Source organism: Rhopilema esculentum, chromosome 6, assembly GCF_057945365.1.
Source record: "Rhopilema esculentum isolate cy_ngs chromosome 6, ASM5794536v1, whole genome shotgun sequence".
Taxonomy (NCBI): Eukaryota; Metazoa; Cnidaria; class Scyphozoa; order Rhizostomeae; family Rhizostomatidae; genus Rhopilema; species Rhopilema esculentum.
The window spans coordinates 8,718,372-8,737,569 of NC_142820.1; the positions used below are offsets into that span (position 1 = coordinate 8,718,372).

The window sequence follows — 19,198 nt, forward strand, 5'->3', positions numbered from 1 at the left end:
AGTGTATGGAGCCACCTCAATTTTATTAAATCTATTCTTATACACAAATTATCATGTATTCAGTTTTGTTTGGATTGCGGCTTACTGTGAATAGTACGCATTTTGAATTAACTCTCGATATTTGATACAGAGTGACATGTGTTTCAGATGCAAACATTTCGGCTTTTAGAAATTTATGATTTTTCGATATCATCAAGATATATTATGAATAGCTGAGGGCTTAAAATGGGTCTTTGAAGTCATACGGGGCGTCACTAGTAACTGGTTTAAAATAAAACTCTTTATTAACCGTAAGAAGCCCACTGTTCGCAAAATTATTTTTCGTTGTACTTCCTATAGCCATAGTTTATCTACCGTAATTCTTACCGTAGTTCAAAATAAAAAGACAACTTTTTGTCTATATTATTGCACTACAAATAGATAATACAAATAGGCGATAATATTGTATAGCAGGACTTGCGAAATGCTGACTACTTGTTTGTTAGTACAACATACATGTTGTATTGGAATTAGAAAACCGGTAAAATTAGTTAGTCATGAACTGCTTTCTTGCAAATGATTATTACTGAAATACAACGTTTTCGGATGCTTCAATTTTCAACCAAGGATAAAATAAAATAAAGAGTAGCCAATTTTTATATCAATGTATTCGCTTGTCATGTAGAGTTTGTAGAGCTTTTCTTTCTTTCAAGATGAGGGTTTCATCTTGTTTTGCTTGGAGAATGTTTCTGACATAAGCAGATAAGGTACATTTCTAAATGAATGTGGAAGTTGAAAATATGTTAACTTTATTTTGACAGTAAAATAAAGAAAAGACCTTCTTTTTTAATTTGAATTATCACTTTTTGTCACTATCGCAATATACGTACATCAAATTATATGTTATGAATACCAGATAACATGTTTTATGCTACTACATGCATGTTTGATACTATTACGTAAGGGATAGGGACAACAACAGATTCCAAATTATGCAAAAAAACCTAAGTGCCTTTATCTTGTAAACATGGGCTCTACGTCTTCAGGGCCAAAGGCAAAAAAATCAGATTTTTGAGTTGTGGGGCGAGTGCAGCAAAACTTCCATGTTTTTTGTTAGAGTGGCTTTTTATTCATTTCCTAATTTTTTTTTATTTTTGAGGAAACCTTCCTGAGTCAAGTCGATTTGGAGAGCCATGCAGCTACTTGTAACCCCCTTAAATTCCACCACCTTTCAGAGTCATGACTAAGTCTAGTTTGCACTTCATATGAATTTGTAGTGTCACCAACAATAAGATACCTATAAAGGAAAAATTATTACATGGTGGCATTCTTTTCATGGGTTACTTCTTTAGTTTTCCTGAGGAATTTACTAGAGAACTATAATATAACTGTGAAATAGACAGAAATTGCTTTGAGGCATTTCCATATTTCTAATAAAACTTTCAATATTTATGTTATTTATTCTGAATATATGTGGGTCCATGAGTCACCAGAAGTGAGTTTTTACCAGGTAATGGTTTTGGTACAAGAATACAATATGACATTTTGGTACAAAAAAATTAGAATTACTAGTTGGGGCTTCTTCGAGTGATATTGCTTATTTTAAAGACATCATATACATTAGAGCACATAATAAAGATATTTAAATCGCAATAATCATAGCAAGTCAAATAGTTAATCAAACGAATTAAAAGAAAATGAAGGAATGAACTATTTTCTGATTAAATTACCTAACTTGAAGACCATTTTTACTCATGAAATTTTTTTGTACGCTGAAAAATATATAATTGTTTACAATAACTTTATCAACTATACAATAACATAAAACTTGGTCTTGTCGATAAACTTGGCGTTAAATTTTATATACCATTCACAAGAATAATGGTAACAAGATTACATCAATCGTAATATCATAAATGTTTGATTAAGCAGATGACAGATAACAATTGAGAATGCATTTGAACTTGTCAACCATTGAAGATCGAGAACAGTTTCTTGACGCTCTATACATTTTTTTCTCGTGTTCGGACCTACGGACACACAGCCGAGTATATTTCAGGCCAACTGATATGTTTAAGGCTTAAGTCTACTCAACTTTAAGAAAGCCAAGAAGAAGTCTAATCTCCTGTTGCTGATTAGCTTCTTTGTGCACTGCTAAGTTTCCGTTCTGGTATGACAACTTGTTTTGTATACCTCAATTCTATACACCTTCAATGCTTACGCATAACAATATACTTTTTGGCCCAAGCACTGTTACTGAATGTTGATTCTGCAAATGAGGCAATATGAATTAGTCACTATACGATGTAATTTTTCCTTCACCATGCTAGATCGCAGTTTTCGCTAAAATACCGTTTGTGTGGCTTGAAGACATTATTCTGATTCAAGAGTTTTGTCGAGTTTTACAGACAATTAGACACGATGACAGAGCGGCATCCTAATCTTCTCAACTTATCAAAGGCATGTTTTATGTCATTCAAACAACATTAAAATAGTAATTCTAGAAGAGAAGTATTGATCAAGTAGTTTACTAACTTTAAAATACCTACATTGTTGGCAGTCTTTCATACCTTGAAAAGATGGTAAGCAAGCTAGTTTTGTGGCAGATTTCTGTTAGCTGATGATGTTCTAGAACGGATACCCTGGGTACTCATTTACAGACTTTGAAAGGATAGAAAGCTGAGTTCCTGGTGGCTTGTGGAAAGTGACCCGCACTCTGACCACACCGCCTTGACCATTATCAAAACTACAACGAGGTAGTTCGGTATCTTGGATTTGTGAACGAATGGCTGATGGTAGTAAGTCTGCTGCTGTTTCTTGATCTTCTCACGACTTTCCAAACGGTTTTTTCAAAAAGATGTTTAATGTTTCCAAAAGCGATGAACACAGCTATGCCTTGAGTAGATACAATCACGTTGAACATGTAAGAGAGAATCTTGCTGTGGATGAAACCGTCAAGGAACCCAAGCAGCCATCCTATGCCGAAAAGTATCGAAAGCTTAAGTGTTATAAGTCCAATAACGATCTTCTTCCTTTTGGTTTTGTTGTTGTTGGATCTCAAAGCCCTGTCGTTATCTTTCTTCGTTTTCCGTATCTTAAAAACAGTGAATGTGAGGAATGTAACATTCATAACCAGAATGAGAGCCACTGGGACTACGAATGCAAATAAGTTTGCCCAAAATTTTGACACAAAGCATATACCATTAGCACCATAGCCAGAGAAATCTTCTTTTGAAATTCCCAGAAAAAAGCAAACCAGTGTGACGCTGGTTGGTATTGACGTAGCAAAGAGGAAGTGATGTCTGAAACGTCTGTTCTTCTGGCGATTCGTGGCAATGAGCAGGCGAGAAAATGTCACAAAAAAGCTATATGATATGAGAGCCATCCACATGAAAGAAGTTAACAATGACCAGTGAAGCAAGATGCCTATTATTTTGCACCATCCCGGTTTTTTACCCAGCCAGAACAACATTAGTTGCAGTGTGTGCGAGAAGGCCATGCAGAAAGACAAGCACATGATACTCTTGTCAAGGGTGGAGAGACTTGTCTTCATGACTGAATAAGAAAGTAACAGGCCAATCAAGCAGACGATGCTGAAAACATTTCCGATCATGCTTAGTAAAAAGAGGGGTCTTTTGGATGACGATGGCATTTCATATTGTACCACAGTGTAATTAGTAGAAACGTTATTCTGGTTTGTTTGGTTGGCACCTCTGTTGTCAGTAATTGGAATTCGACATGTGTTACTAACACTGTCATATTCTCCGTTGCTTTTTCTACACCGTTCCTTGTAGGTAATTATTACAGTCTTTGCTATAACCTTTATTGCAAGAAAAAAGTAATTCGTAGCAAAATGAATAGGACGGTGTGTTGGCATTGGAAATGGGTCTGGGAGTTTCCTTTTTCTCGACAATGGTATTGGTATAGGCATTGGTGTAGTTGAAAAATGTGGATGCGTGTATGGAATTTCTGTACCTCTTGCTGGTGTCGTTGTAGTGTTTACATCTGTGGTACTCTTGTTTTCACTTACTATATCATCTATTGTAGTAACTCCCCTACCAGACATTGAAGGAACAGTATCATTTGTGGATTCCACGTCTTTAATTGAAAAATCTCTTACAATGAGTCGCCTCTTCCTTCCAACTTGTTTCAAAGGGGCCAGCGTTGTTGGTGCGAGTATCAACGAACTGCAGATATCATGCGATGACTGTGTTGATGTTGCATTCGTTTGTTTTGTGGTATTAGCAATTCTCAGGCATAGCCGCCGTATGCCTCCTGAAATAAAAGGGGGCTTGCAGTTATCCTTCTTTATATTAAGCAAGTTCTTTGCTGATAAACAAATATCAGTTATGTTAACGGGCGTAGAATCGTTACTACTGGACAAGCTGTTATTAACCAATTGGCTTGCAACATTAAACAGTTCAGGATACCGAAAAAGCAACGCTCTCGCCAAGGAGTGTCCGGTCTGATTAAGTGCCTTGTCGAATGCCGATGGGATTGTGGCTGATGCATTTGTGGCATTTTTTGCTTGCGGCATTTGACTTTTTGCAGAAAAGCCCTCTGCTCCGAATCCTGAAGTATAAACGAGCATAACAGCCATCAATATTACAATTTTTTGAAGCATCATCATTCTTCCTTCTTCCTTGTAAACTGTAAACTTGTGTGTAGGTTTGACCAACAACTCTTTCACATTGGCGAATCCCTGAAGGTAAAAAAGGACATTACTGCACTATGCAACAGGCAAACAGCTTCTTTCTGCTAGATTATATTTTTGGCAGCAGTAAACAAAGTTCATAGAATATCAAAATGTTTTTTCTTCACAGCTCTTTGAAACTTCCTTTTTAACTTTTATTTTAATTAATATCTACCTTCTAAGGCAGCTGATCAAATGCCAACGATCCTTAATGCAAATACAAAGTGCTAGGAAAAGATAATCCAGTTACAATAATCATCTTCAACATCTTCTATAAAAAATGAAATGCTTGCTACGCCAGTTTCTTTACCTGTGTTAAATCAGCTTCTTTGTAATGCCTGGTGGCCGCAAAGTATCTCAGCTAAACGAAAGTAAGAAAAATGCACGGGGGTACATTGATCCTTTTCACGATTGGGGAATTTCACGAAGATGTTGGGAAATTTAATGGCATCTAAAGTCGTCGGCAATTTTTCAGCAGAGGAAACGATTGTTTGTTACATGATCTAAAGATTATCGTTACATGATCTATTTGATTGATTTTAATTTCAATTCTTTATTCAAATAATATTGCTAAACATCCCATTCAAATGTCACATAGATTGATCAAGATGCAACAGAAGGAAGTTTTTTGACAATTAAAAGTTCTAATGAAGTTCTATGAAAAGAGAATTTCAGATCAAAATGTACAGTACTGCTGTTTTTGCAAGATACTGAATGAATGAGAACACCGTATTTTAAGCAATTGCTAAATTGTTTAATGCTCGATTTTGTAGCTTAATGCAGGCCAAAGTGAGGAAATTTCAAGGAATTTACCTATCGATTTTGAAAGTAAAATCAAGATTTTTGGCCTTTTGAATGAGTCATCTGTATCTGTTTAAGCTTTTCGTCTGTTTGCTTTACCAAATTCCTTACGTGCAGAACGATCCTAGAAAGCCAACCTCTCTGTAAGGAATACCGCAAGTAGGAAAGAAATGGAAATGTTTCACAGATAGAAACTTTTTGTTGTAATTTAGCTTTACGTAATAAGCATTTCAATCTGAATGTTGCTCAATTTGAGTCCGTAATTGACTTTAGCTATTACAGTTTTGATGTTTCAATTTTACATCCGTGCTGTTTCTTGCATGTTTCTTGAGGCAAACGAGCAGTTACTTGCTGAACAGATGCATTTTCAGTTGCTTCAGAGTATTTAATTACCTAAAATCGAGTTCTGGTTGAATGCCAAGAAAAAGGAGCATGACTTTATTGGATTTATGCATCAAAGATAGGAACTCATTGACGTGACCTTACACTGACAGGAGAAGGGAGCTTTTTCATCAGGGACATTGGTACAGTGCAATTAGGTGAAATAATATATAAACGGCAACAATGCAAATAAAACATCTACATTTCATTTGCTAGCTGAAAGATGGAATGAAGAATAACAAAAAAAACATTTTCAAGAAGAAAATTGGTTTTGCAAGGGCCTCGAGACAATATTAACCATTTGTTCGTATGAAAGCAATAATGGTTTCCGGGTGCATTTTGAGTTACATCAATAGCTACTTTATTCTTAAGGGTAGAATGTTATGATCTATTTTGAAAACCCTGGCTTTAACTTGATGAAGATTTTCTACTTAACATTTTGAGAAATGATGCTTGCAGGTTCTAGTTTTGCGTTCTAGTTTTGCGATCATAGAATATGAATATGAAACGAAGGACGAGGCAAGCAATGACAATAATTTTTCTCCTTCAAATTGTCTTTGAGATTATCAGCCGGGTAGCTGCAATTTCGTTGCTGGGTTTTTTTTGACAATGTTTTCAATTATCGCTATCGATTTTACCATAAATGTGAGTAGGTCCTAAGAAACGGAGGAGGTTAGCAGCCATTTTCAACATTTGACGAATTTGGAATCACTCTTGGATTAAACTATTTGAGGACAAAGTCACTTGTTGAAGTTTAGGGAAGACTGAATTAAAAGAAACAAACCAAGCTATGAATAATTCATTAAAACATATTATTGTAAATACTTCGATTTAATATTATTTTTGGTTGATCAAAATCTGTTCTTTTGGTATCATTATTTCGCAAAAAGCTAATTTATGGTGTCTTATTTGGCACAGCAGGACACAAACAACCACAAAGAGAGAGAAATTGGTAAACAAAATTGCTTGCAGGTGTTGGTTCTTTCATTAATTCGGTTATTGGAAGCAGTAAGACATTGTTGTTTGCAAATTGGAATATGGATGAGTAAATATATGTTCTAATGTATAAATGATTATTCCAAATATTTAGATGCATAATGTATGCAATGCATACATCATAATGATTCAGGGGTAACGGTTTTATGGGGGTTTGTGCTTTTCATTGGAGTAAAAAAGCGTTTTGTTTTGTCAAGAAAAAGTGCAAAAGAGAGCACGAGGTTATGAAAGGAATGATTGCCCTATTTTAAAATGTCAGTTATCAAACTTGTTTATGCAACTATAAAGAAGCAGCTAAAAACGTATTTCCAAGCCAAGTCTAACGAAATTTGACTCATTGAGCTGTTAAGTTTTCGAGGATATGATGAAAGGAAATCTTGGGTGTTCTGTGAAAACTCCTTTTATCCGATTGTTTGCAATTGTGAAAAAATATATATATGAAGAGCTTCTGATTGAGGTTAGCGTTCCAAAGCTTTTGGCAAAGATTACAGTATGTCTGAGAAGTAAATCTATTTTTGATAATAAGCCAAAAAGACATCTAGCTTTAGTTCAAAAGTGGGACCCATAATTCTGCACATGTCTGGAAACATGTGTGGTTAGGTAATAGGTATGTGGAGGTTAGGTAATAGGTATGTGGAGCTAGGAGTGTGCCCATTGTCAGGTTTCTTCTTATAGAGTTCTGAAAATCTTCTTAAATTGTCAAAGGGCCTTGAGGCCTGGGGAGCCTCTTATAGTAACGAATTCAATTCCAAGAATTGAATTAACGAAACGTTACTAAAGTATGACAAAAATAGCACAACTTTTCAATGATTGCAAAAATAACTCCAATAGATACTTTGAAGTATACTTTAAGCTAGTCTGGAGGGCGTGGTCGCAAATATTTTCTGATGCTTAGATTGCAAGTGGCCTCGTAATTTTGTTTTGCACTAGAGTCTCTGAAACCTCTCGGCGGCCTTGTTACATTTCAGGCAAACAGTTGACGGACAGCTTAATCTCCGCACATTTTTATTACGGCTGAAATGGTCTAAAACAGTTTTCATTTTGCATCCTTATGCCTTGCTTCAAGCACGAAAGGTTTCTGAGATTTGCTCGTTCACAATCACCAAAGCGTATGAATTGAAATATCTCTTGTTAGGCTTTTTAATTACTAAAAATGTAAGCGAGATTAAATCATTTTAAAAGTTAAGTTCTCAATATCTTTTTCATAGTCGCGCAAACTGAAATTTGCTTAACAAGTTACCGGACTTTTAGGATGAATTATAGTCCAGCTGACAAGTCCCATATCAATAAAAACATATAGAGATTGATTAGAAATGAGTAGATAAAAAACAAGAAGCTTAATAAATCAACTGTGCTTCCCCCGCCCTCAAAAAGCTCAATTTCTGTCCCTGGATTCAAAAGCCTGGTACATGACCCCTGGGGGGAGGGGGTTGGGGGTGACAAAAACCATCAAAATCGCACCTTCTACCAAAACTCAAACACCTGCAACCAGAATGAGTAACATTGTTGATCAACATACAAACAATGATCTTTCTTCAGCGGTTTGCTCAAAATATCAATTGAATTGTACAGCTTCATTTTGAAAAATACTTCCAATTTCTGTTATACAAGATTTTTTACTTTAGATTTGGATCAAAGATCAAAAGTCTAAGCTACCTGTAAGTTTTCATAGAGCAAATGCACGTGATATTAATTTTTACGACATTTCTAAAATTCTAAAGACTGACGGTGTAAAGTTTTTCATGGAATTGTATACTATCATAAAATCTACACTACAAAGAGAAATCATATGAAAAATTTTATATAAAAAAACAGACTCTCACTAATTGTCTTAATATCAAAAGAATGGCCAAAGATGCCAACTTTTTCTGCCAGATGTAATTGCCAAAAATTAACAATCCACCCAATGTTCTGGTTTTTAAGGAAAACCACGTAAAAAACGCAGGTTGTAGTCATATATTTTCATGTGAAAATTCTTAAAATTTATAATTGCTAACTGAAATGCATTGATTCCTTTCCTTCTTGTTTTCTAACTATTCTTATTTTTTCTTAAGTGTAGGGCTTCCCAAAAGGAAGCGTAGAGGCTCCCCTTCTGGCTCCCAAAAGCTTTGGTCCTGGTGCCAGTAAAAAGGTTTTCTACAAAATTCAACCAGAATGATGATTTGTTCTAAGCATTAAAAACCGGAATCCTTGTCAAAAATACAGCCATGTAAATCAAAGGTTATAAATTCATAATCAAAAGAGTTCTTCAGACAGTGCTAAAAATGCTAAAAATTTGACACCCCCTCTAAAATGAAAGAGGTAGTTACACACATAAAAATCAATTGTATGGAATTTTGCATCAAAGTCAAATGAAAACTCTCCTATGCAAATGAGATACACCAGCATTCATGTGACATCAAATAAGTTTTAAAACATCCTCTGTTGTAACCACCTTTCCAAAGAAGCCTCCAATATTTTCTAAGGTAGCATCATGCCATTCTTTCTGTCTGGTTGCATTGCCATCACTCACAAACAAAATATTAAAATCATTACACACTGCTGTTCTTGCAGTTGTCTCACAGCACAAGTTTGTCATCACACCAGTTATGATGACAGTGTCCACACATTCCTTAAGCAGTATATCTTTCAACCTTGTGTTCCAAAATGCATCATATCTGCATTTTTCCTCGATGAAGAAGTCTGTCTCTTTATTAGCTAGATCCATCACTGGTTCATATAGCTGCCAGCTCTCAGAGCCATGTACAATCTGGTTTTGCACGAAGATTGATTGCACTGACCTTGGATCTGGGTCATGATGCTGAGTGAAAATAACAGGGACTGCTTTTTTGTGACATTGATTTACCAATGCAGTTATGTTTTTCAAAATTGGTTCTGCCAGGTCCTTGAAAAAGTTTTGCATATCAATCACAATCAAAGCCAACTTCATGTCTCTGATTTTATTTTCCTGAAAGGTACAGAAATCTATTTGAAAACTTTCTACAGTGATATTCAACACATATGGTGAATCAGTTTCATTTCAATTATTTCATTTCAAAGTTCTCAAAATAAAAAATTACTAACAAGCAAAGGAAAGTAATAAACAAACAATGACAATAATGGGGGGACAAAAATAATACTAAATCTTTGCATGGTGAGGAGTTGTGAAAGGAGGAGCTCTCTGCATAGGTGGACTTATCCAGGAGGAAGCATATTTGATATTTCATATTTCTGGATGTGGAGGGGATCATAAGTTCAAGTATAGAGACAATTCGAGAGGTTCATTTTTTGAAGCAAAAATATTATATAGTTTTTGGAGAAGATTTCAAACAGCTTTTGACTCTCTGGTGCTTCTTGAAATTGAGTCCTAGAGCTTCGCAGCAGCAAAGCGAAGTACAGCTGTCCGAGACAATAGAGAAAAACGTTTCCTAGTATAAAAACATCATGCCCGAGTTTGAGAATGGGAAGCATTGTTAACATCTTTGCTTAGTTTTTTAGATTCACGTCATCTAACATCTTCAATTTTCAATTCTAGGAGGAATCTGCACAATGGCATATTCAGACGGATGTTGTCTAAAAAGAACAATTGTCTGTCTGGGCTGTTGTCACATGCCCGAAATCTTCCTGATATACTTCATACTCATCAGTCAGTTCAATACTAGTTAGACTTTATCAGCAGCCTAACTTTTATCAATTTTCCAACATAATTGCATTCATTACCGTCTCAAATTTCTGCTGATGTTCTTCTGTTCCTTGCAAACGCCTCAACGCAACACCGAGCTTAGCAATACGGATTAGCAAAAAGGATGCTTTTACAAGTATAGTGAGATCAGTGAGTGTGACCGAGCTAAAGTGGTCAAAGGGCAGATAGAACCTCGTTTTGATTCACATATTGACCGTCGTCCTTTCACCCTTTTCCTCACAGTTAGACCAGGGATGGCAAAACTTTTCTATTTGGGGGGTAAAATTTACTCTTTTCGTAACTTGAAGGGCGAGTCAAAACAAAACTTGGAACATCACCTTTCCTGGTTATTTCCCTGGATTAGATGTATTCTTGTTTTGAAAACAGAATAAGTATGCTGCATATTCAACGTTGAAAGTGCTAATAACATCAGTTTATGATTTCTTAGTGATAAAATCTTGAAAAAAGCCATCCAAAAAAGATTCAAATTAAGATTTTGTCAGACGGGATATACGAAAGAACGGGTGACAAACTCGGGTGCCAAAATGTGCATAAAACAACCAAATTAAAAGTTTCTAAAAATGCACTGCAAGCGAAGTACTTGTTTCCATGAGTGTGCCTTCTAAATAATTTTCAAAACTCAAAAAAGATACTGAGAAACTTTCTTTTCAAAAAATTCCTTCGCTAATTGTCAGGTCGATGATAATGATTAATTTTTGGGTTTGTATGCAGTATTGCTCTTTCAAGTTAAAATTATTCATTTTATTAAGGTGCTTACAGTAGTTTATGTAATGCAAAAGAATGTCATCAAAACTTCGAATCGTAGGCCACAAACAAATCTTCCTTGCAAATCCAATTCGAAGCAGGCCAGTATTGGAAAATTTGGCCTAAAAAGTCGATTATCTTTCTGTTTATTTATATCTTATCACAGGTGACATGCCTATCCATGGCCATTAACGAAGAGCCCAAGTTACGTTCTTCGGTCTTCCAATGGATTTACTCAAATTTAGCTGACTGTTGAACTTGGAGGCCGGTGCTTCTAGCCACTTCCTAAGCTTGGTCTTAAACAGGCGCGCACAGTTGGTTTTCTGTACATTTGATATCAGTGGTGTAGTAGAGGCGTAACGCCGTTATGCTTCCCAAAATGTTTTGGCTGCAGCGGTATGCTACATTCCAAAACAAACAATGGCGTAATACTTCTTAAATACTAATTTTATCCTGGATATTAAACAATTTAGCAAGTTAATTTGGAACAACTAAACTGACTAAACTTTCAGTCCTGTCTCACCTATGGTTTGAGTGTGTTTGAAAGTGATTAAAGCCATATAAAGATATGGGCATGCGTAGTTGGGAGATCCTTTTGTTCATGATTGTATGCAGTAACGTATGAAGGACAATGTTCATTGGTCACAAAGTAAAGAGCAGGGTCATGGAAGAAGAAAATGAATGTGTGCAGCTCTTTAATAATGTCAAAAAACGAAACAAATAAAAAAAAGTTAACAAAAAAATAACAGTAGGATGGCAAGGATTTTGGCAAAATGGTGATTTCATGAGCAAAAATCATTGCTTTGTGTAAGAAAAAATAATTGGTAGAGCCATAGTACCAGCAAAAACATACGGTGTTTTAACATGTACACTAACATAAACTGGCAGTAACAGAGAGAAACATGGGACCTTCTGTGCCAAGTTTAGGCAATGGAAAAAACGAAACTCCGTCAATTTGTGCTGTCACCAAGTTATTTTGGACTAGGTTTCTCGATTCAATATCAAATAAAGATATAATTTATGACCTTCCTCTATGGTAGAAATCGGTAAATCCTTGGCAATCATTTTGCTTTTGTGGAAACCTAGTGTTTTCTTTACAAAAGTGATTGGCTTCTCGATAATACGATAAGTAATCTAGTCTAAGAAATTTATCTCGCTAAAAGTTTCGTTTCACTTCTCCTTTTTACCCACAGCTCAAGTTTGGGAATCTTCCGTCATAACAATGATTTTTCCGAAAATCTGTCGAATTTTGAAAGCAGAGGGGGCTACGGTCCCCTGCCCTTCGGCCACGACGCCCCTGCCAACAGATCTGATACAATATTGGAAGTTTTTTCAGTTATGTAGACGTCATTCGTTGAGGCTTGTCGTGTAAAAAATACAGCTGAACATTCGGTAAAATCAGAAAAGTCGCGGACAACTTTTATCAGACAGCAGGGTAGTAGTGATATGAAAAGAAGAAGGTGGCCCTTGCGAAAAAAAATGTATCGAAAAGAATAACAAAAAATGTCTGGAAAAAATAGCAATACCTGCTAGGTAGATTTTTGAGATCGACACAGTCTGGCTCATTTTTTATATTTTTCATTTATTAGCCTTCTTAATTTCTAATTTTTTTCAAGCCTTGACGATTGACATGGCAGTTTCTCGCTTCGAGCAATACTTTGTTCCCCTGTGGTATACCCTACGTTGGTGTACGTGGCCTGGATGCTGCCGCAGGGAGGTATTGCTGCTTAGTTTAAAGGTTTTCTTTTTGTGAAGAAAAATCTAAAAACATTTTAAGGAGCACTACTTGTAAAGCATTTAATACTTTAACTTCGTTGATCACCGTAGTTCTGCTGTTTTAAGGTACAGATATTTATCGCCTTAGGACCAACCACTTGGGCCTAAAATAGTGGAGGAACATGCAAATCAAAGTATTGGAAGGGTGTCAGTAAATAATCGATTTCAGTGAAAAGTTTGTACATTATACGAGCACGATAAAAGATGTCTGAAAGCCAGCAAATTGACTTTTTTGACTCTGGTTATTCATATGCTGGACAGGACGATTCTTCAAGCTACGGTTATGCGCCACCAGATCAAGGGGGAAATTATGGAGATTATTATGGTGGATATGACCAGTCATATAATTCTGCTCCAGGTTATGGCAATCAGGGACCAACTATGATGACTCCCCAACAGAATAACTATAGTTTAAATGACCAAATGAAGCAGGGTCCTTCGGATTATACAAATTTTGAAGATGAGCCTCCCTTACTCGAAGGTATTGCTATTTGCTGAACCTTTACAATTCTGAATTATCGATAGTTGATATCAAATGTTTGATGCTCTCTAAGCCTCTTTGAGATAATTTTTTTCATGGTAACATAAGCTGCTTTAACTTAGTACTGTCTGTGCAAAAATGCTTTATAAAGGTTTTTGTAAAGAGATTTTTGTCTATGTGAAACCAATTAGCCTTTAAAAGATATATCCCCCTAATATGTATTTGGTATACCTTCCATTTCTTTGGACCCATGTGCACAAATTTATACATGCTTAGTAAATTAAAGCAAAGGATTAATGGATAAGATAAGATTTGATATTTTACAATGAATTTTACAACTTTTTAGGGAGTTTTTTGTAAAGCTAATTTTCAATTTTTTTATGATATGAACTCCTAGTCTCAAATGTTACAATTAGAGAAATATCAATATTTCTGCACATAGAGAAATTGCCAAAAGTAGTGAGATAGACACCCAAACAAAAACATGATAACTTGTATGAAAATATGAATGCTAAAACTTTTCAGCTTCCAGATTATAGCTTTATAGCTTTATAGCTTTTGAATTTGTTTGGTTATTCTCAGCTTTGAAAGAAAGTATTCAAGATTGATATACAGATAGGATCTGAAGACGTATTTCCACACAAAGTCAAGCAAATCAGCCCTAGAAAAATTTTATGAAACCAATATTTGAATTTTAAATTGTGTGCTCAAGTCTTTATACAAAAAATCAGTACTCAATTTTAATGTGTATATATAACAGGCTTCTTAAGTTTCAATTCACAGTTCACACTCAAAGGCAAAGTCCTTCATGTTCCAATTGTGTTTTAATCAAGCATTATGTTTCTAAGTTACAAAACTTCACAGAAGGATTCAAATTGTTATTTCAGTATTTCAACTTTTTTGAATTGTTTTGAACTGAGAACAGAAGACATTAAAAGTTTTAGGTTGTGACAGTTGTATGTTATTATGGCTTGTTGAGACATTATATTTTTGTTAATTACATTTACTTTGCTTTTATAGAACTTGGAATAAATTTTGAACACATTAGCCAGAAGGTATGTTTTATCTTAAATGTCTTGTCAAATCTTATTTTATTTTATGTATAAATAAAAGAAAACAAATATTTTTCTCCCCATAAGTTATTGTACAATGTAGTCATAGTTTGTTGTTGGTGTAAATATCATTCGGTAGAATGAGGAATTGTTAAATCATAAAACATGTTGGGAAATTCAGAAAAACCCTACATTTTTGTCTTTTTAAATTCATTTTTAGAAAATTTCCCTTTCAGACTATGTCTGTTCTGCATCCATTTCAACAAACCGACCCAAACATCATGGATGATACAGACCTTGCTGGCCCATTTGTCTTCTGCATTGCCTTTGGAGCATTATTACTTTTGGTAAGTTGAAAAATATACTTTGCTAGACTCTGAGGAATGGCATTTGGCAATAGGTGCTATGGCACTTTAAAACTTCCAAGATCACACATGAATACTATACTCCATTGATACCTATTCGCTGTGGAGTTCTTCAAGGTGACTGCTTAAGCCCTCTTCTTTTCAACCTTGGCTTTAATACCTTTATCCAGTATGTCAAGGCCCAGAAATTTAGACAGCTTGGTTTTTCTCCACATGATAATGAAAACAGCTTTAACCCAGTCCACTGGTTCCAATATGCTGATGATGCTGCAGTTGTTACAAGTTGGGAGTGTGAGAACCAGCTACAGCTAAACTGCTTCTCAAGATGGTACCACTGGGCAAACATGATCATAAGGGCGGATAAATGTATTACCATCGGCATCAAAAAGTCTGCAACTGCCTCTCACCAATATCAGCCAAACCTATTTATTAACAACGAGTTTGTACCAGCTGTTTCTCAAAATGAGTCTTTTAAGTATCTCAGTTGTTCTTTTGACTTTGAGATGAAAAATCAAGTGCAAAAAACTTTTATTGAAACTTTTCTAAAAGACTTACTCTACAAAGTTGGTGCATTGCCTATTCTTCCAAAGAACAAACTTCATCTGTACCAAAGATATTTTCTTTCTGAATTATCATGGCATCTGACTATAACTGACTTACCAAAAATATGGATTGTTGAAAACCTTGACAATCTTGTTACAAAATATGTCAGGCAATGGCTTGATCTTCCAATCAGTTCTACAATCAGTGGTGTCATTCTCCTTAAAAGCAGCTTTGGTCTTAACTTTCAGCTTCCATCTTGCAAATTCCTTCAGTCCTGATCTTCCATCTCATCTTACCCCATCTATTATAACAGGTGATTCTTTGCGGCCTGACATGCTACTGATTGCTTCAAGGAAAATCATTTACATCATTGAACTTACAGTTGGCTTTGAGAAAAATCTTAATGTTAATAGTTCTCACAAAAGAGATGAGTACAAATCTCTTTTAAAAACTCTTAGCAGTTCGTAAAAATCCGTTAAATTTGTTGACCTCTTAATTAGTTCTCTTGGCATCTTTGGGCAATCAAGTTCTACTTTTACAGATATACTGGACGATCTTGGTGTTGAAAATTTCCATCGTCACTACATCTATCTTGGTTTATCAAAGGTCATGATTTGATGCACCTACTTTATATTCTGCCGTAGAAACAAACCTTGGCCTAACCCAGAGCTTCTTTCCATCTAGTATTCTATCTCCATTTATACCACCATCACTACAATCAATTTTGCCATCATCAACATCATCGAACTTTTGTCATCCTCATAAGCATTATCAACATCACCACCATCATCATGCTTATATTTATGCTGTATACAACTGTTTTTTTTCTTTGCACTTGTAATAGTTGTTTTCAATGTAAGTGTGCCACATACAAACTACCTTGTAATAGTGAGGTTTGTAAGTGTTTGTGCCACATATAATCTATTTTGTTGTTAATGTTACACAACATGGTTTGTTAGGAGGTTTTTTGTGGTAATCACACATTGAGAATCCAAATTTGAAGCAACTGTGAGCAGTTGATACCCTTAGACCCTCAATCCCCTGGCCTTGGAGGACTTCTTCTTGTACAGATGTTGCTGGACAGATAATTACCCTTGTAAGCTCAGACACAAAGGCAACCTGTCACCATTGCAAAAATTTCTTCAGGAAAAGGCATGTTGTAGGCACATGTACCTTTTTTAGCTACAATCTGGGACAAAAATGTTGAGACGAAATGCAATTTGTTTTTAGGTTAGGTAATAATTGTTTTTTTAGTCTAAGAATGCTTTTAGGCACAAACCTATGTTTACAGGTGCATATACTTTAGAATGGGATAATAGCCTTGGAAAGTTTGCATTTTACTGAAACAGTGTAAGAAGATTATTCAAATAGAATTCAAATTGTAACTTGTCTACTTGTGAGAATCTTTGAAAAGTAATAAACTTCTATAAAAAGTCAATGTTTGGTCCTTAATATTTGCTTTTTGTTGTAGTCAGGCAAAGTGCATGGGTTTGGCTATATTTATGGTGTTGGAGTTCTTGGATGTGTTTCAATGTATGCTGTGCTCAATCTAATGAGCATGACTGGGGTGACACTCAGTTGTGTTGTCAGCGTTCTTGGATATTGTCTCCTACCAATGGTCATGTTGTCAGGCATGTCTGTGCTGTTTACTTTACAGTAAGTATAATTATATTTTTTGTTCTTTGAGCGACTTATTCACTCATTGTTACTAAGATCGCATCTCAAATACCTATTTCTGTGTGACACAATTTTGAATAAATCTGGTTCTAATAAAGATCCTGTTCAAATAAATCTCTTAATTTAAAACTCCCCAACCTCCCCCTCCCCTCCCGTATAAAATGTCAGAACATATCTATGTTTGTACAACAAAAAGATTATTTGGTGAGATAATTGTTATTTTTGTGTTGTGCAAGCTTTACACAAAACTGAAAGAGTCCTTTTTTCAAATCTGTTAAGCAAAGGGGTGCCGTGTTTAAAGCCATGGTTAAAGCATATACAAATTAAAGAAATAAAACAGCATATACTCTTTGACTTCAAAGAGCATATCAAAGTGAAGATTTATATCTAGAATGGATTTTAAAAAATGCTACTTAATTGAAATTTTGCATAGAATTGTTGCATGGGTGTTATCTGATTTATATAATGATAAATTTATTCATTTTCAGGGGTAGTATTGGAACAATTCTGACTACAATTGTAATTTTATGGTGCAGTTGGTCAGCATCAAAGCTTTTTGTCACCGTTCTTGCAATGGACTCTCAACAACTGTTAGTTGCATACCCATGTGCATTGCTTTATGGTGTTTTTGCACTCCTTACAGTCTTCTAGGATATAATTAACTTCAATTTTTGATAAGCATAATTGCTGGTACGCAAAACAACATATTCCATTTAAGTGGTATAGTTATCTGTTGTAACTAGTTTACCAAACAGCATAGTCCCATATAAAGTGCATGGTAGGCAGCCATTAGGAGTTGTCTGTAGCCAGTAGGAATAGAAATGATATTTTGTTTCGTAGTTTATATAATTTGTAACAGTAACGAAATAAATTCAGTCTTCCGTTGCCACAAACCATCATACCTGTTACCTTTATTTACTTTGTAAATCATTTATTGAAAGACGTTGTCTGAACATATTCTTCTGTTAAAAAGTAGCCCTGATCCAATTTTACCAATTTGTGTAAAACTTTCATTAGCGAAAACATGTCTCAATGTCGGAGGCTTTGGTACATCATATTCAGTAGTATAGTGAGAGGGAGGCAAGAAGGGAAAAGGATGTTTCGAAAAATGATGTTTTCTGTTGTCCCCAATCTTACCACCCTGGCTATGCTGCTGATCATATTTGGTTGTTTGTCATTAATCGGTTAGATAATTGTTGTAGGTAGTCTATAGAGCATTGAGTTGTTCTGCTTTGTCCTTAATGTTATTCAAATATTATTTTTTGATCTCCCTTATTTGTCAAAGTGATCTGATTTGTCACAAAATATTGAGCGGAAAATAATGTGTCCCTTGCTCGTCTCTTTGTCATCCTATCCTCAAGACATGTTTTTTCTTGATGGCATAACTATCTGGAAGGTGGGATTAATTTTTCATAATAAATGCCAAAAAAGTATTCTCACTTGTTGTCATCAAATGGACATGTTAGAAAATAATATATAATATATGAAATAATTTCCCCTGTCATGTCAAGCGGTGTGACATTGTGAAGCTGATTTTCCAAACTTAGATTAATGTACTTTTAGCAGTGTTGATTACTTTTGGGTGCATCTAACAGAGAAGGCAAGGAAATTGCACAGGAAAATCTAGATCAGTGTCTCTGTTCATCCTAATTTATCAGGCCAAGCAACAGATGTTAAATTTTTCGTATATAGATGTTGTACCTTCCTCTACTTCATAGTTTATCGAAAGTTGTGAGCCTTCAACATCATAAAACAGCCAAGCAAATGCGAGTAATTTCAGTGCACTGGATGCTAGGAAGTCAAGCGATTAGTCAGCCAATGGGTTGCATGCAACTCCACGAATAAGCAAATGTTTTCCTTGCTGAAAATTGGTGAAAAATATTGCCCCTCATTCAAGTAGATACCCTTTAGTGCATTTTGGCTTGTATAATGTGTTTGCGCACATCAGGGTTGCCATTTGGGATTATTCAATCCCAGATTTCACGAAACTGGGACTATGAAAAAGCTGTTGGGACCAGAAATTGTAAT

The 19,198-nt window shown here is 35.3% G+C and overlaps 3 protein-coding genes across 4 annotated transcripts; 1 reads left to right on the forward strand and 2 right to left on the reverse strand.

Moving 5' to 3' along the window:
• Window positions 1-597: 597 nt before the first annotated feature.
• LOC135686678 (uncharacterized) lies at window positions 598-5,414 on the reverse strand. Its single transcript, XM_065202958.2, has 2 exons — window positions 4,848-5,414; window positions 598-4,681 (listed from the first exon to the last, which is right to left on the reverse strand). The coding sequence occupies exon 2, from the start codon at window positions 4,607-4,609 to the stop codon at window positions 2,726-2,728; it is 1,884 nt and encodes a 627-aa protein (XP_065059030.2). The 5' UTR covers window positions 4,610-4,681; window positions 4,848-5,414; the 3' UTR covers window positions 598-2,725.
• Window positions 5,415-7,510: 2,096 nt separating this feature from the next.
• Window positions 7,511-10,712, reverse strand: LOC135686614 (uncharacterized). Its single transcript, XM_089108808.1, has 2 exons — window positions 10,550-10,712; window positions 7,511-9,797 (listed from the first exon to the last, which is right to left on the reverse strand). Exon 2 carries the CDS (start codon window positions 9,777-9,779, stop codon window positions 9,249-9,251), a length of 531 nt encoding a protein of 176 aa, XP_088964934.1. The 5' UTR covers window positions 9,780-9,797; window positions 10,550-10,712; the 3' UTR covers window positions 7,511-9,248.
• Window positions 10,713-12,939: 2,227 nt separating this feature from the next.
• LOC135686033 (protein YIPF5) lies at window positions 12,940-18,499 on the forward strand. Of its 2 annotated transcripts, XM_065202181.2 has the most exons (6): window positions 12,940-12,993; window positions 13,141-13,533; window positions 14,554-14,588; window positions 14,822-14,932; window positions 16,965-17,149; window positions 17,659-18,499. In XM_065202181.2, exons 2-6 carry the CDS (start codon window positions 13,257-13,259, stop codon window positions 17,819-17,821), a joined length of 771 nt encoding a protein of 256 aa, XP_065058253.1. In that variant the 5' UTR covers window positions 12,940-12,993; window positions 13,141-13,256; the 3' UTR covers window positions 17,822-18,499. The 2 variants fall into 2 exon arrangements, with proteins under 2 accessions (XP_065058253.1, XP_088965125.1); XM_089108999.1 differs by having other exon boundaries at window positions 12,944-13,533.
• The last annotated feature ends 699 nt before the right edge of the window (window positions 18,500-19,198 follow it).

Coding starts and splice junctions, on each gene's coding strand:
- LOC135686614 (XM_089108808.1), bottom strand. CDS start 9,779: ATGAAGTTGGCTTTGATTGTGATTGATATGCAAAACTTTTTCAAGGAC.
- LOC135686678 (XM_065202958.2), bottom strand. CDS start 4,609: ATGATGATGCTTCAAAAAATTGTAATATTGATGGCTGTTATGCTCGTT.
- LOC135686033 (XM_065202181.2), top strand. CDS start 13,257: ATGTCTGAAAGCCAGCAAATTGACTTTTTTGACTCTGGTTATTCATAT. Junction 14,589..14,821: donor TTGAACACATTAGCCAGAAG/GTATGTTTTATC, acceptor TTTCCCTTTCAG/ACTATGTCTGTTCTGCATCC. Junction 17,150..17,658: donor TCTGTGCTGTTTACTTTACA/GTAAGTATAATT, acceptor ATTCATTTTCAG/GGGTAGTATTGGAACAATTC.